Raw genomic sequence first — 13,250 nt, 5'->3', positions numbered from 1 at the left:
AAAATATTTTACCTTGAAGAGTGAGGTATAAAGAGGAGGAGGCCCTCATATGCGTAATAATTTTTGTTCGTTTTTTAATGCTGCTCCTTACTTTCAGTAGAAAAAACTTTTCATATTTATTTTTTCATTGTTTTTTTAAATAATGCTAGAAAATACTGCGCCCCCTCCATTGAAATTCTCTTCCCCCACGAAAGTTCCTCTGTGGATATATCCTCCCACGTACCCCCCCCCCCCCCAACTCTCCCCCTTAAACCAAAAAATCCCCCTGAAAACGTCTGTACACTTCCCAGTAACCTTTACTATATGCAAACACAGGTCAAAGTTTGTAACTTGCAGCCCCTCCCACGGGGACTGCGGGGGAGTAATTCGTCCCTAAAGACATAGTTATTAGATTTTTCGACTACGGTGAATAAAATGGCTATCTCAGAATTTTGATCCGGTGACTTTTGGGAAAAAATGAGCGTGGGAGGGGGCCCTCCAATTTTTTTTGTCACTTAAATAGGGCACTAGAACTTTTCATTTCCGTTAGAATGAGCACTCTTGCGACATTCTAGGACCACTCGGTCGATACGGTCACCCCTGGGAAAAAAAACAAATCAAAAAAACAAATAAACACGCGTCCGTGATCTGTCTTCTGGCAAAAAATGCGAAATTCCACATTTTTGTAGATAAGAGCTTGAATGGTTCTACACTATGTTTCTCTGATACGCTGAATCTGATGGTGTGATTTTCGTTAAGATTGTATGACTTTTGGGGGGTGTTTCTCCCTATTTTCTAAAATGAGGCAAATTAACTCAGGCTCGTAACTTTCGATGGGTATAACTGATCTTGATGAAACTTATATATTTAAAATCAGCATTAAAATGCGATTCTTTTGATGAACTATTGGTATCAAAATTTCATTTTTTAGAGTTTCGGTTACTATTGAGCCGGGTCGCTCCTTACTACAGTTTGTTACCACGAACTGTTTGAGAACTGAACGCTAGGATTTCTTATCTTATTTTTCATAAGAAAACTACCGTTGTTTTTTTTCGTAGTTAATTTACTTTTTAGCATTTCTTTATTTACTTGGACTTGCTTGACATGCTTTTTTATTACTACTACTTCTACTACTACTAACAACTCACCGCAGCACCAAGCCACCTAAGGCCAACACAGCTACGCACACTTTTACTCCGTCCCAATCTATTCAAAGCCTCCCTCTTTACACCCTCCCAGGAAGTTCCCATTTCCTTTAAATCCTTATTCATGAAGTCCTCTCATCCCAGACGAGGAAGACCTGCTTTCCGTTTAGCCCTAGATGGTTAGCCGTCTAGGCCAACCGTCTAGGGCAACCGTACTGATGAGGGGGCTCACCCCCTCATCAGTACCTCGCTCTTTACACTAAAGCTTAAATTTTGTCCCCCAATTTCTTAAGAATGACCCCTGAGTCCCAAAAACCGTAGAATAAATAGTTGAAATTACTAAAAATACTTTAGCGTAAAGAGCGACGTATTGGGAGGAGGTGAATCCCTCATATGCGTAATAATTTTTGAAGTTTTAATGCTGCTTCTTACTTTCAGTTATTTCTTGTTATTTTTTCATTGTTTTTTTTTTTTAATAATGCTAGAAAATCTTGCGCTCCCTTCATGGAAATTTTCTTCCCCCATGACAAATTCCTCCATGGAAAGTTCCCCCAGCATATCCCCCTATTCTCCACCCCTACCCCAACCAAAAAATCGCCCTGAAAAAGTCTGTACACTTCCCAATAACCAATACTATATGTAAGCACTTGTCAAAGTTTGTAACTTGAAGCCCCTCCCACGGGGACTGCGGGGGAGTAAGTCATCCCAAAAAAATGATTATAAGGTTTTTCGACTATGCTGAATAAAATGGCTATTTCAGAATTTTTATCCGGTGACTTTGGGAAAATAATTAGCGTGGGAGGGGGCCTAGGTGCCCTCCAATATTTTTGGTCGCTTAAAAAGGACGATAGAACTTCAATTAGAATGACTCCTCTCGCAACATTCTAGGACCAATGGGTCGATACGATTACCCGTGGGAGAAAAACAAAACAAAACAAACAAACAAATAAACATGCATCCGTGATCTGCCTTCTGGAAAAAATACAAAATTCCACATTTTTGTAGATAGGAGCTTGAAACCTCTACAATAGGGTTTTCTGATACGCTAAATCTGATGGTGTGAATTTTGTTAAGATTCTATGACTTTTTGGGGGTTTTTCTCCCTATTTTCTAAAATAAGGCAAATTTTCTCAGGCTCGTAACTTTTGATGGGTAAAACTAAACTTAATGAAACCTATATATTTAAAATCAAAATTAAAACCCGATTCTTTTTATGTATCTATTAGTATCAAAATTTCTTTTTTTAGAGTTTTGGTTACTATTGAGCCGGGTCGCTCCTTACTACAGTTCGTTACCACGAACTGTTGGACTAATTCATCCGGAGATGTATTCTTTCCTATTTTTTTTTTCAGGGCTGTATCAACAGAGTCTTTCCAACAAACGGAAAATCAAACTATACCAGAAATTCAGCCCTCAATGGGCGAACAAAATGACGCTCGGTTTCTTCTTGGAGGGACTATTCTTCATCTAATAGAGAAGAAGAAAAGATATATTGTATCTGTTTTACACCAAACAGCAACATTCTTTGAAACCTCAACAAACTTCTTGCGAACATTTACCTTGAGTCCATTATGTCGCTTTGGATTTCATAACCCTTTTCAAGAATGTGAAGGTATACTTTTACTTTGATTTAATGTTCAATTTATCAAACAGTTTGTAGTAACCAACTATCAGCAAATAGGAGTAAATCCAAAAACGAAATTTTGATTACCATATACGCATCAAATGAATCGAATTTAAACCAACTTTAAATGTATACATTTTATTAATTTTCAACTTACTCATTAAAAGTAACTAGCATGAGAAACGGTGCATAGTTTTAGGAAAGAGAGAAACTCCGCGAAAGAGGGACGTAATCCCCATTACTATTGAAAAAAGAACAGGGAATGGTATATTAAATAAAGCTTGCCTGTCTCTTTTTTCTTTCTCCTTTATAGAAGAGCCTTCCTTTGTAGTGTCAAGGTGTCTCCCATTATTCTTCCCCATTCCATGAACCTGACATACCAGCTTCAAATCATCAGCTTAGGCAGGCTCCACTCATCCCTCAAAAGAGAGGGGAGAATCACTAATAAAATGCCGCCCATCATGCTGCAAGCGGCATTATATACTCAGAACTGGTATTGGCAAAAGAAGGTTTTTCTTCCAGTTTGGATTACTCCTCTAAAATCTCCACTTCTGCTACGGATGGGTGGTTAATATGTCCAGGGGGCAACTATTTGTGCCTAATATTCTTATGGACATCGCCAATAAATTGTCACCACCGGGAGCTGGTATTTTCTCTCCCATGGAAAATTCCCTGCGGGAATACAATATAAATGTCTAACCCCCCCCCCGTACCTTCCTTAGAACTAATACTGTGTTTACCTGAAGACTAAAAGAAAATAAGGATGATTTGGCATTAAAATACACCCTTTGAGGCATCTGCCCCCCTCCATGGTTTGTACGGCCACCTTTCCCAAGACGACCTTATATCTTAACAATGGGCGAGTTCCATAGCTTACAATCCTTGCCCCATGGGCTGGAAGGGGGTTGTCAAACCCGGAGGCACAAATCTTTGACCTTAGGGCCATTTTGAACAAAAAGACTATCTCAAATATTTTGATCGCATGCGTTCGGAAAAAATGGTGGGAAAAATCTGGAGAGTTTTTGCGGGGGGATATTTTCGCGGGGGGAATAGGGGGAGGTGAGTTTTTTGGGAAGGAAACGCCTAGACTCGTCACCACCATCCGCTACGGTGTTGATTAAGGCAAAACACACAAAAAATCAAGCTGCTGCATAAATTTTCGTAATTTCCTTTTTTTCAGAGAAGGAAGGTCATGGATGAGTTCAATTTTTCACAGAGGTAATTGCGTTGAATCAGTGATTGTAGATTATCGGAGAAGGGTTTATTTCAATGGAGATTTAAAGTTCTAGTGCTTTTTTGTATAAAAGAGACCATACCATATAAAAGGCTGATTTTTTTCGCAAGACAACATTGTTGGCTCATGCTGTGCCAAAATGCTCTCAAGCAATAACTATGAGACAGTCAATCAGCTTAGAACTATTGAAATATTATTAAATAACCTTACTGTTTCAGAGCCCATATTTTCTCCCTATCTGTATAAGCTGCCCATAAAAATAAGCCTATAAGTAAAAAACTTTATCCAGAAAAATATCAATTGTGCAATATTTTAGAATTTTGCTCCGAGGGAAGGGGGCCTAAAGCCTCTGAAAAGACCATTCCTGTACCCAAATTTTCAAACTGTCCATGATTAGTGATCCACATAACTATCCCTTCATCTGGAAAAATATATTTACAGAGAGTGTGTAAAGTGGGTTTTGAGGGGGTAGAATCTCACCTCTTCTTTGCCAAAACAACAGTTTTTAATGAACAAATTTAGTTCTAGACATCGAAGCACTGTGAGAGAAAGCTGAGGTCAAACATAAACACTCATCAACATCAACTCATCAATATCACCATCATCAACGCTGTTCTTTACACAAAAGCTTGACATTGGCTCAACAATGCTTCATGAAAAAAGGTTTCTCAAAGAATATATGAGATTTCTAAATATCAGGTATTCTGTCAACCCTATCAAGCCTCCACAATACTTCTCACAAACTTTTTAGAGTGTGAAATAAATCCGGCTGACTATTGCAGATAATTTATTTATTGATTTCCCTTCTAGTGATTTGAATTCACAATACTATTGTCTGAGGCAAAGAGAAGCAAATCAACCCTTTCTTTATTAAAGAATCGTGACAAAAAAAAAGCTTAACTTCTTATGAAACTCTCTTACAATAGAGCCATCAATCTTGAAGTATTGAGAAAAATTTTTTAACTTTAACTTAAACAGTAGGTGTCGAGGGAATGGTATTCCCTCTCATCAATAGGGAAATTTATGTTCAATTTAGGTTTAAATGTCACTCTTTATTTTCTTGAAAAAACAAGAGCTCATATGGCACTTGTGACGAGGTCGGAAGAGCCAAGAGCTAATATGGCATGAGCTCTAGCAAAATTATAAGAATCAACAGATTGATTTAAAAGGAAAATCAAAGGCTTAATGCCGGTTGAGATTTTAAATAGGAGCTCTGAGACACGAGGTCCTTCTAAATATCAAAATTCATTAAGATCCAATGACCCACTCGTAAGTTAAAAATACCTATTTTTTTCTAATTGTTTTTCTCCCTTCAGCCCCTCCAGATGGTCGAATCGGGGAAAACAACTTTATCAAGTCAATTTGTGCCGGTCCCTGACACGCCTACCAATTGACATCGTCCTAGCACGTCAACAAGCACCAAACTCACCAAAGGACTGGACCCCCTAATTCCCCCAAAGAGAGTGGATCCAGTCCGGTTACGTCAATCACGTATATACGACATTTGCTTATTCTACCCACCAAGTTTCATCCCGATTTCTCCACTCTAAGAGTTATCCAAGATTTCCGGTTTCCCCCTCCGACTCCCCCCAAAATCACCAGATCTGGTCAGGAATTGAAATAAGACCTCTGAGACACGAGTTCGTTCTAATATTACATTTCTTTAGGATCTGGTCACCCGCTCTTAAGTTAAAAATACCTCAATTTTTCTCATTTTTCCAAATTAACCCCCCCCCCCCTCCAACTTCCCCAAAGAGAGCGGATTCAGTCCGATTACGTCAATCACGTATCTAGGACTTGTGCTTATTCTTCCCACCACGTTTCATCCCGATCTCTCCACTCTAAGTGTTTTCCAAGATTTCTCGCTTCCCCTTCCAACTCTCCCAATATCTCCAGATACGGTCGGGATTGAAAATAAGAGTTCTTTGACAGGAGATCCTTCTAAAAATCAAATTTCATTAAGATCCGATCACCCATTCGTAGGTTAAGAATACCTCTGATTTTTTTAATGTTTCCTCTCCCTCCAGCCCCCCAGATTTTCGAATCAGGAAAACGACTTTTATCAAGTTAATTTATGCAGGTCCCTAACACGCCTATCAATTTTCATCGTCCTAGGAGGTCCAGAAGCACCGCACTCGCCAAAGAACTGAAAATCCCCCCAACTCCCCCAAAAAGAACGGATCCGTTCCAACCATGTCAATCACGTATCTAGAACTTGTGCTAATTCTTCCCATCAAGTTTCATAACGATCCCTTCACTCTAAGCGTTTTTCAAGATTTCCGGTTTCCAAGATTTCTGTTTCCCCCTCCAGCTCCCTATGTCCCCAGATCCTATTCAAATTGAAAAAAGAGCCATAGAGACGTAAGATCTTTCTATGTATCAAGTTTCATTAAGATCCGATCACCCATTCGTAAGATAAACATACCTCAATTTTGACGTTTGCCAAGATTTCCGGTTTCCCCCTACAACTCCCCCCAATGTCACTGGATCTGGTTGGGATTTAAACTGAAAGCTCAAAAGCAGAAGATACTTCTAAATATTAAATTTCATTAAGATCTGATTACCCGTACGTAAGCTAAAAATACCTGATTTTTTCTAATTTTTCCAAATTACTCCCCCCCCCCATTTCCACCAAACAGAGAGGATTCGGTCTGGTTATGTCAGTCATGTATCTTGGACTTGTGTTTATTCTTCCCACCATTTTTCATCCTGATCATTCCGCTTTAATCGTTTTCCAAGATTTCCTCCCCCCCTCAACTCCCCCAATGACACTGGATCCGGTCGGGATTTAGAATTAGAGATCTGAGTTACGAGGTCCTTCTAAATATAAAATATCATTAAGATCTGATCACTCCTTCTTAAGTTAAAAATACCTCATTTTTTCTAATTTTTCAGAATCAACCTTCCCTCCACCTCCCCAAAAGAGAGCAGATCCGTTCCGGTTATGTCAATTACGTATCTAGGACTTTTGCTTATTTTTCCCATCAAGTTTCATCCCGATTCCTCCACTCTAAGCGTTTTCCAAGATTTTTGGCCCCCCCCCCAACTCCCTCAATGTCACCGGATCCAGTCGGGATTTAAAATAAGAGCTCTGAGACAAAATATCAATCTAAATATGAAATTTCATTAAGATCCGATCAACCGTTCGTAAGTTAAAAATACTTCATTTTTTCTAATTTTTTCGAATTAACCATCTCCCATTCCCCCCCCCCTTATGATCAAATCGAAAAAAAACAACTACTTCTAATTTAATCTGGTACGGTCCCTGATACGCCTGCCAAATTTCATTTGAAATTTGGTCTGTCTGTCTGACCGACAGACAGACCGACCGACAGAATTTGCGATCCCACTCGGCTAATACCGAGTGCCATAAAAATCGAAAAGAGAGTGGAGCTTAGCAGGTCGAAACACTCTTGACCAACAGCCATACTGCTGTCTAAATTAATAGGAGTTACTTATAACAGTGATTGAACTCAAATGAGCTAACAGCAAATCTTATTTATAGTTGAGGGAAGTGGACGAGAAGCAGTTCGAATCGGCAAGTTGCTCTCAGATCAAGAGCATTTTGAGTTTTGGTCACAAGAAATGGGTAAGTTATACTTCTTATCATGTTAATTATAGTAGCGTTGGCTTAGCAAACAGGGAAGAGTCAATTTTGTTTTCTCCCGGGGCTTATCAGACAGAATATATGGTGGTAAAAATTAGGGAAAGTCTCATTCAATAGCAAATTCTGAGTTTCAGTGCCCTTAAAAGGGCCAAAGCTGGTCTAAGGATATCCTGCCAAGCATTGAAAGTCCTGTATGCCCCCAGGTACCCCATCAATATCATGCGACCTCAGATCTAAATTTAAGCAGTGCTATTTTAATCAAAACAGTTGAAATATTCATAGAAAGTGTTCCTATGGACATGATAAGCACGGCGATGATTAAGCGAAGCCCGATTAACCAGTCCCATATAAAACGCAAATTTCATACATAATTTTAAATGCAAACAAGGAAATAAAATGGAGATATTTTGGCAAGGGCCTCCATCAAGCCGTTTTCAGCTTTAATAATCATACAGTTCGTGTAACAAACTGTAAGTAAGGAGCAACACGGCTCAATAGTAACCAAAACTCTAAAAAACAGAGTCTTGATAACAATTAAATAAAAAAAAACAAGTTTTTGAAATGAAAGTAAGGAGCGACATTAAAACTTAAAACGAACAGAAATTACTTCGTATATGAAAGAGGCTGCTTCCTCATCAACGCCCCGCTCTTTACGCTAAAGTTTTTTACTGTTTTAAAAAGAAGAATTGAAAGAAAGAGTCAAACTTTAGCATAAAGAGCGGGGCATTGATGCTTTCTATTTGATGCATTGATGCTATGCTTTCTTTTTTCTGTCTCTATTCTACCCGTGGAGAAGTTAAGGGTAATTGTCTAGGGTACCTTTCACTGGAATCTATTTGTCTAGAGGATTATTCAGTGGGGAGAGGTATTTCTCCATGGAGGCGCAGCCAGATTTCCTGGCATTATTAAAAAAAAAAGATCAGAAATGAAAACTTGAAAACAAGTCTTTTTCAAGTGAAAGCAGGGAGCAACATTAAAATTTAAAACGAACAAAAATTATTACGTATATGATGGGGATCGTCCCTCCTCAATACCTCAAACATTACGCTAAAGTTTTAATTTTGTCTCAATTCCTTTAGAACAAATCCAGAAACGTTTAATTAGAACTACGAAGCTCTTTTAAGAGTAATAAAAATTTAGCATAAAGCCAGAGGATTTGAGGAGGGACAACCCCTTCTTATACATAATAATTTCTGTTCGTTTTAAGTTTCACTGTTGCTCCTTACTTTCACTTGAAAAAACTGTTTTTTTTTATTTAATAAGACCAATTCCAATCATTACCTACCTTGTCGAATCATTAGTAACAGCCAATTACCGAGGGACAATTTTCCTACCCTCAGATACATCTTGGACGAAGAAAATGTATTTGGGGGTTTGGAACCCCCCCCCCCCCTCTCAAATGTTTTTCTGACTCGTAAAAGTGTAACAAAAATGGATACAAGCAAGTTTTTTATGCGATTTTTAGTTTTCTTGTTTAAACCCCCTCCCCCCGAAAAAGCACCTTGTGTAAAACACCCCAAAAAATATTCTGCATACGGTCCTAATCAAGAAAATTTATTTGGGGGCTTGGACTCCCCCCTCTCAAATATTTCTCTGACTCTTAAAAACGTAACAAAAATGGATAAAAACAAATTGTTAATGTGTTTTTTAGTTTTTTGGTTTAAACGACCTCCTCATGAAAAAAAATCTTTGTGTAAAACACCCCCAAAAATATTCTGCCTACGGCCCTGATCACGATTTGCGATCATAATCACTCTCCAAGATTGACATAGGGGGGGGGGAGTCTACCCTGTAATGCTGGTCCCGAGTCAATAAAAGAAACTTAGCAGAACTGTCTAACCCTTTCTATGGAAACGAACATGTTTTGCGATTCTCACTACTAAGTCACTCCCTGTGATAAACTGAAATCCCCAAATATAGAAACTTTAAAACTGGAACGTCGAGGTCAATGTTTCTACTTCTACGGATTTTTCCGTGGGTCCACTTAATTTGATGCGTCTTTCAACGGAAAAAAGAACACAGTTATACAATATACGAAAAAAACGGAATCCTATTGAAAATATCACATTGACTCTTTCCTTATAATTAATTTTAAAAGAAATTCCACAGAACATGTTTTTCTAAGAAAAGTAAAGAGCTCCATTAAGCCAAGAATGAGCATAACTAAAGTCAAACAATCTTCCAAGCGTAAAACTACCGCAAATCACTATCAACAAATAAATGAAACTCAAAACGAATAGAAATTACAATAAACAGCCAAGTCAAACTCAAAACAAGGAAAAGTTGACATGGGTAGGGCTGATAACCCCCATGTCTTCTCAAAACCAGAACACACTTTGCCCTTTACTGAAGAAAAAAAAACACAACAAAAAAAACAAATCACCATGGGTTGTCAGTTTAATTAATATATACTGATATTTATTCCTTAAAAGTTTTGATAATTTCGTATTTATAAAAGTTAGAAAAGTAAAAACATTTGAAATGTGTTTTATTTTCGGTAAAGCGCAAATTGTGTTCTGGTCTTGAGAAGGCATGGGGGTTATCAGCCCTATTCGTGTTAATTTTTGCTTGTTTTGAGTTTGACTTGGCTATTTATTGTAATTTTTGTTCATTTTAAGCTTCATTTATTTATTGATATTGGTTTGTGGCATTTTTACGCTTGGAAGATTATTTGACTTTATTTTTGCTCAATCTTGGCTTAATTAAGCTCTTTAATTTTCTTCGAAAAACTTGACTATGGAAAGTTTTTTTAAATTTATTTTTGTTTGTTTATTTTTATTGACATGGTCTTTTTCATGGACAAATTTATATTTTATATCTTTTCAGTTTTCAAACAGTTCGTGGTAACGAACTGTAGTAAGGAGCGACCCGGCTCAATAGTAATCAAAACTCTAAAAAATGGAATTTTGATACCAAGAGCTACATCAAAAGAATCGCATTTTAATACTGATTTTAAATATATAAGTTTCATCAAGTTTAATCTTACTCATCAAAAGTTACGAGCCTGAGAAAATTTGCCTTATTTTAGAAAATAGGGGGAAACTACCCCGAAAGTAACACCATCAGATTCAGCGTATCAGAGAACCCTATTGTAGAAGTTTCAAGCTCCTATCTACAAAAATGTGGAATTTGGTAGTTTTTGCCAGAAGGCAGATCACGGATGCGTGTTCATTTGTTTGTTTCTTTTTTTTCCAGGGGTGATCGTATCGACCCAGTGGTCCTAGAATCTTGCAAGAGGGCTCATTCTCACGGAAACGAAAAGTTCTAGTGCCCTTTTTAAGTGACCAAAAAATTGAAGGGCACCTAGGCCCCCTCCCACTCTAATTATTTTCCCAAAGTCGTCGGTTGAAAATTCTGAGATAGCCATTTCATTCAACGTAGTCAAAAAACCTTATAACTATGTCTTTGGGGACGACTTACTCCCCCACAGTCCCCGTGGGAGGGGCTGCAATTTGCAAATTTTGACCAGTGTTTGCATATAGTAATGGTTATTGGGAAGTGTAGAAACGTTTTCAGGGGGATTTTTTGGTTGGGAGGGGGGTTGAGAAGAGGGGGTTATGTGGGGGAAATTTTCCATGGAGGAATTTGTCATGCGGGAAGAAGATTTCCATAAAGGGGGCGCAGCATTTTCTAGCATTATTTAAAAAAAAACAATGAGAAAATAAATATGGAAAAGTTTTTTCAACTGGAAGTAAGGAGTAGCATTAAAACTTAAAACGAACAGAAAATATTACGCATATAAGGGGTTCACCTCCTCCTAATACCTCACTCTTTACGCTGAAGGATTTTTAGTAAATTTCAACTATTTATTCTACGGCCTTTGTGATTCAGGGGACAAAATTAAAGCTTTAATGTAAAAAGTTATTGACGAATGACGAGGTATTGGCGAGTGGGCGAACCCTCTCATATACGTAATAAGAACATGCAAATATAGAAGTTTGTTATGTAAGCTAATTCGTAAGTTACGTATATCTTTTACTAATAAAAACGTTCGTAAAAACTAAAAAGTTCTAGTTGCCTTTTTAAGTACCCGAAAAATTGGAGGGCAACTGGGCCTCCTCCCCCTCCTTTTTTCTCAAAATCATTCGATCAAAACTATGGGAAAGCCATTTAGCCAAATAAATAAATATGCAAATTTCGCTTTAATTATTTATGTGCGGAGAGCCGAAATCAATACATGGATTAACTAAAAAACGTTCAGAAATTAAATAAAAAAACAAGTTTTTTAACTGAAAGTAAAGAGCGATATTAAAACTTAAAACGAACAGAAATTACCCCGTATATGAAAGGGGCTTCCCTCTTCAACACCCTGCTCTTTACGCTAAAGTTTTTACTGTTTTAAAAAGTAGAGTTGAGAGAAAGAGTCAAACTTTAGTGCAAAGAGAAAGGCGCTGAAGAAGGAGCAGCCCCTTTCATATACGGGGTAATTTCTGTTCGTTTTAAGTTTTAATGTCGCTCCTTACTTTCAGTTAAAAAAAACTTTTTTTTATTTAATTTCTATAAGAATCCATAGTAGGGATGGCTATTTGTATGTTGGAGAAACTTTTTTAGCAATTGTTAATCCTGACACAAACTATATTTTTAATGTAATTGTATAGTTTCTGAAGTTGACCTGAAAAATAAAACTTAATATCACTCCCAAAATATTCTATCTATGCTCCTTGACAACCTGGATACACTTACAATCTTTTTATTTATTTAAATCTTAATAGCTGAATAGCAATAGTAGTATCCCTAAAAGTTTCAACTTATTACCCCATCGTTCTCAATGTGTTGCTGAGGTCTCTTATTGGCAACCATAAACACAATACCTTTGGATTTATTTCAAAATAACATTTCATTTTAAAGCATAATGGGCCAATTGCTTAATTGTGGATGTTTTACGAAATGATTGTCTCAAAATTTTGAATGGACGCGTAAGAAAATGAAGGGGCTTGAGAAAAGTGCTGCCTGCCCTTCAATCGCTTGTTACTCTTAACAAGAGCACCAGAGCTTTCAATTTTGAATTGAATTAGCTCCTTTACAAGTTTTAAGGATATTTCTAGCCATTATAGAGTGGTGCTGCCTTTGATATTGCTTATATGCCCTTTTGAAAATCTGCATGCCTACAGTTTTTTTCCTTTAATTGAAACTCATAAACATTCCCTAAATGTTTCTTATTAATACCTATAGCGTCATTAATTACATTAACTGTAGTGGTGGGATTAAAAGTATACATATAGTGCCTTTTGGCGAGAAGGCACTCTAAACCAAAAATATTAAGTAGTTTTTTCAGATATTGCTTTGAAACCTTTTTGAAAGCTCTCAAGCTCCTGGTTTTTATTATTTACTTCAACATTCAACATTCCTTAGAAGCTTCACCTTAATACCCTTAGCTTGCACAGTAGTAATAGTTGTAGCAGCATTAATAGTAATATGGACATAGAAACTTAGGTTTCTTCAACATTCCCTAAAACAGAAGCTGAAAATTCAAGCTTAATACATACCATCAACCATTCCCGAAATGTTTTTGATTCGTCCACTTGAAAACCTGTGTGGGCATAGTGTGTTTCGATTTAGGTCCATACATCTTCTATGTATTCCAAATTTATTCCCTTAATATCCTTAGTTTTAACAGCAATAGTAATAATAGTAGTCGCTGTAGAATTAATTATAGTAGCC

At 37.3% G+C, this 13,250-nt stretch overlaps 1 protein-coding gene across 2 annotated transcripts in view; it reads left to right on the top strand.

Moving 5' to 3' along the window:
* The window catches only part of LOC136042060 (uncharacterized), a 36,760-nt gene that overhangs the window by 11,969 nt on the left and 11,541 nt on the right, over positions 1 to 13,250 (top strand). For both annotated transcript variants that reach the window (XM_065726940.1, XM_065726931.1), the window contains exons 3-4: positions 2,477 to 2,736; positions 7,488 to 7,571. In XM_065726940.1, coding sequence (XP_065583012.1) covers positions 2,477 to 2,736; positions 7,488 to 7,571 — 344 coding nt within the window. The remainder of the gene's footprint in view (positions 1 to 2,476; positions 2,737 to 7,487; positions 7,572 to 13,250) is intronic.

The sequence above is a fragment of the Artemia franciscana genome, chromosome 2, assembly GCF_032884065.1.
Source record: "Artemia franciscana chromosome 2, ASM3288406v1, whole genome shotgun sequence".
NCBI lineage: Eukaryota > Metazoa > Arthropoda > Branchiopoda > Anostraca > Artemiidae > Artemia > Artemia franciscana.
This window is presented reverse-complemented; position numbering and strand designations above follow the sequence as displayed.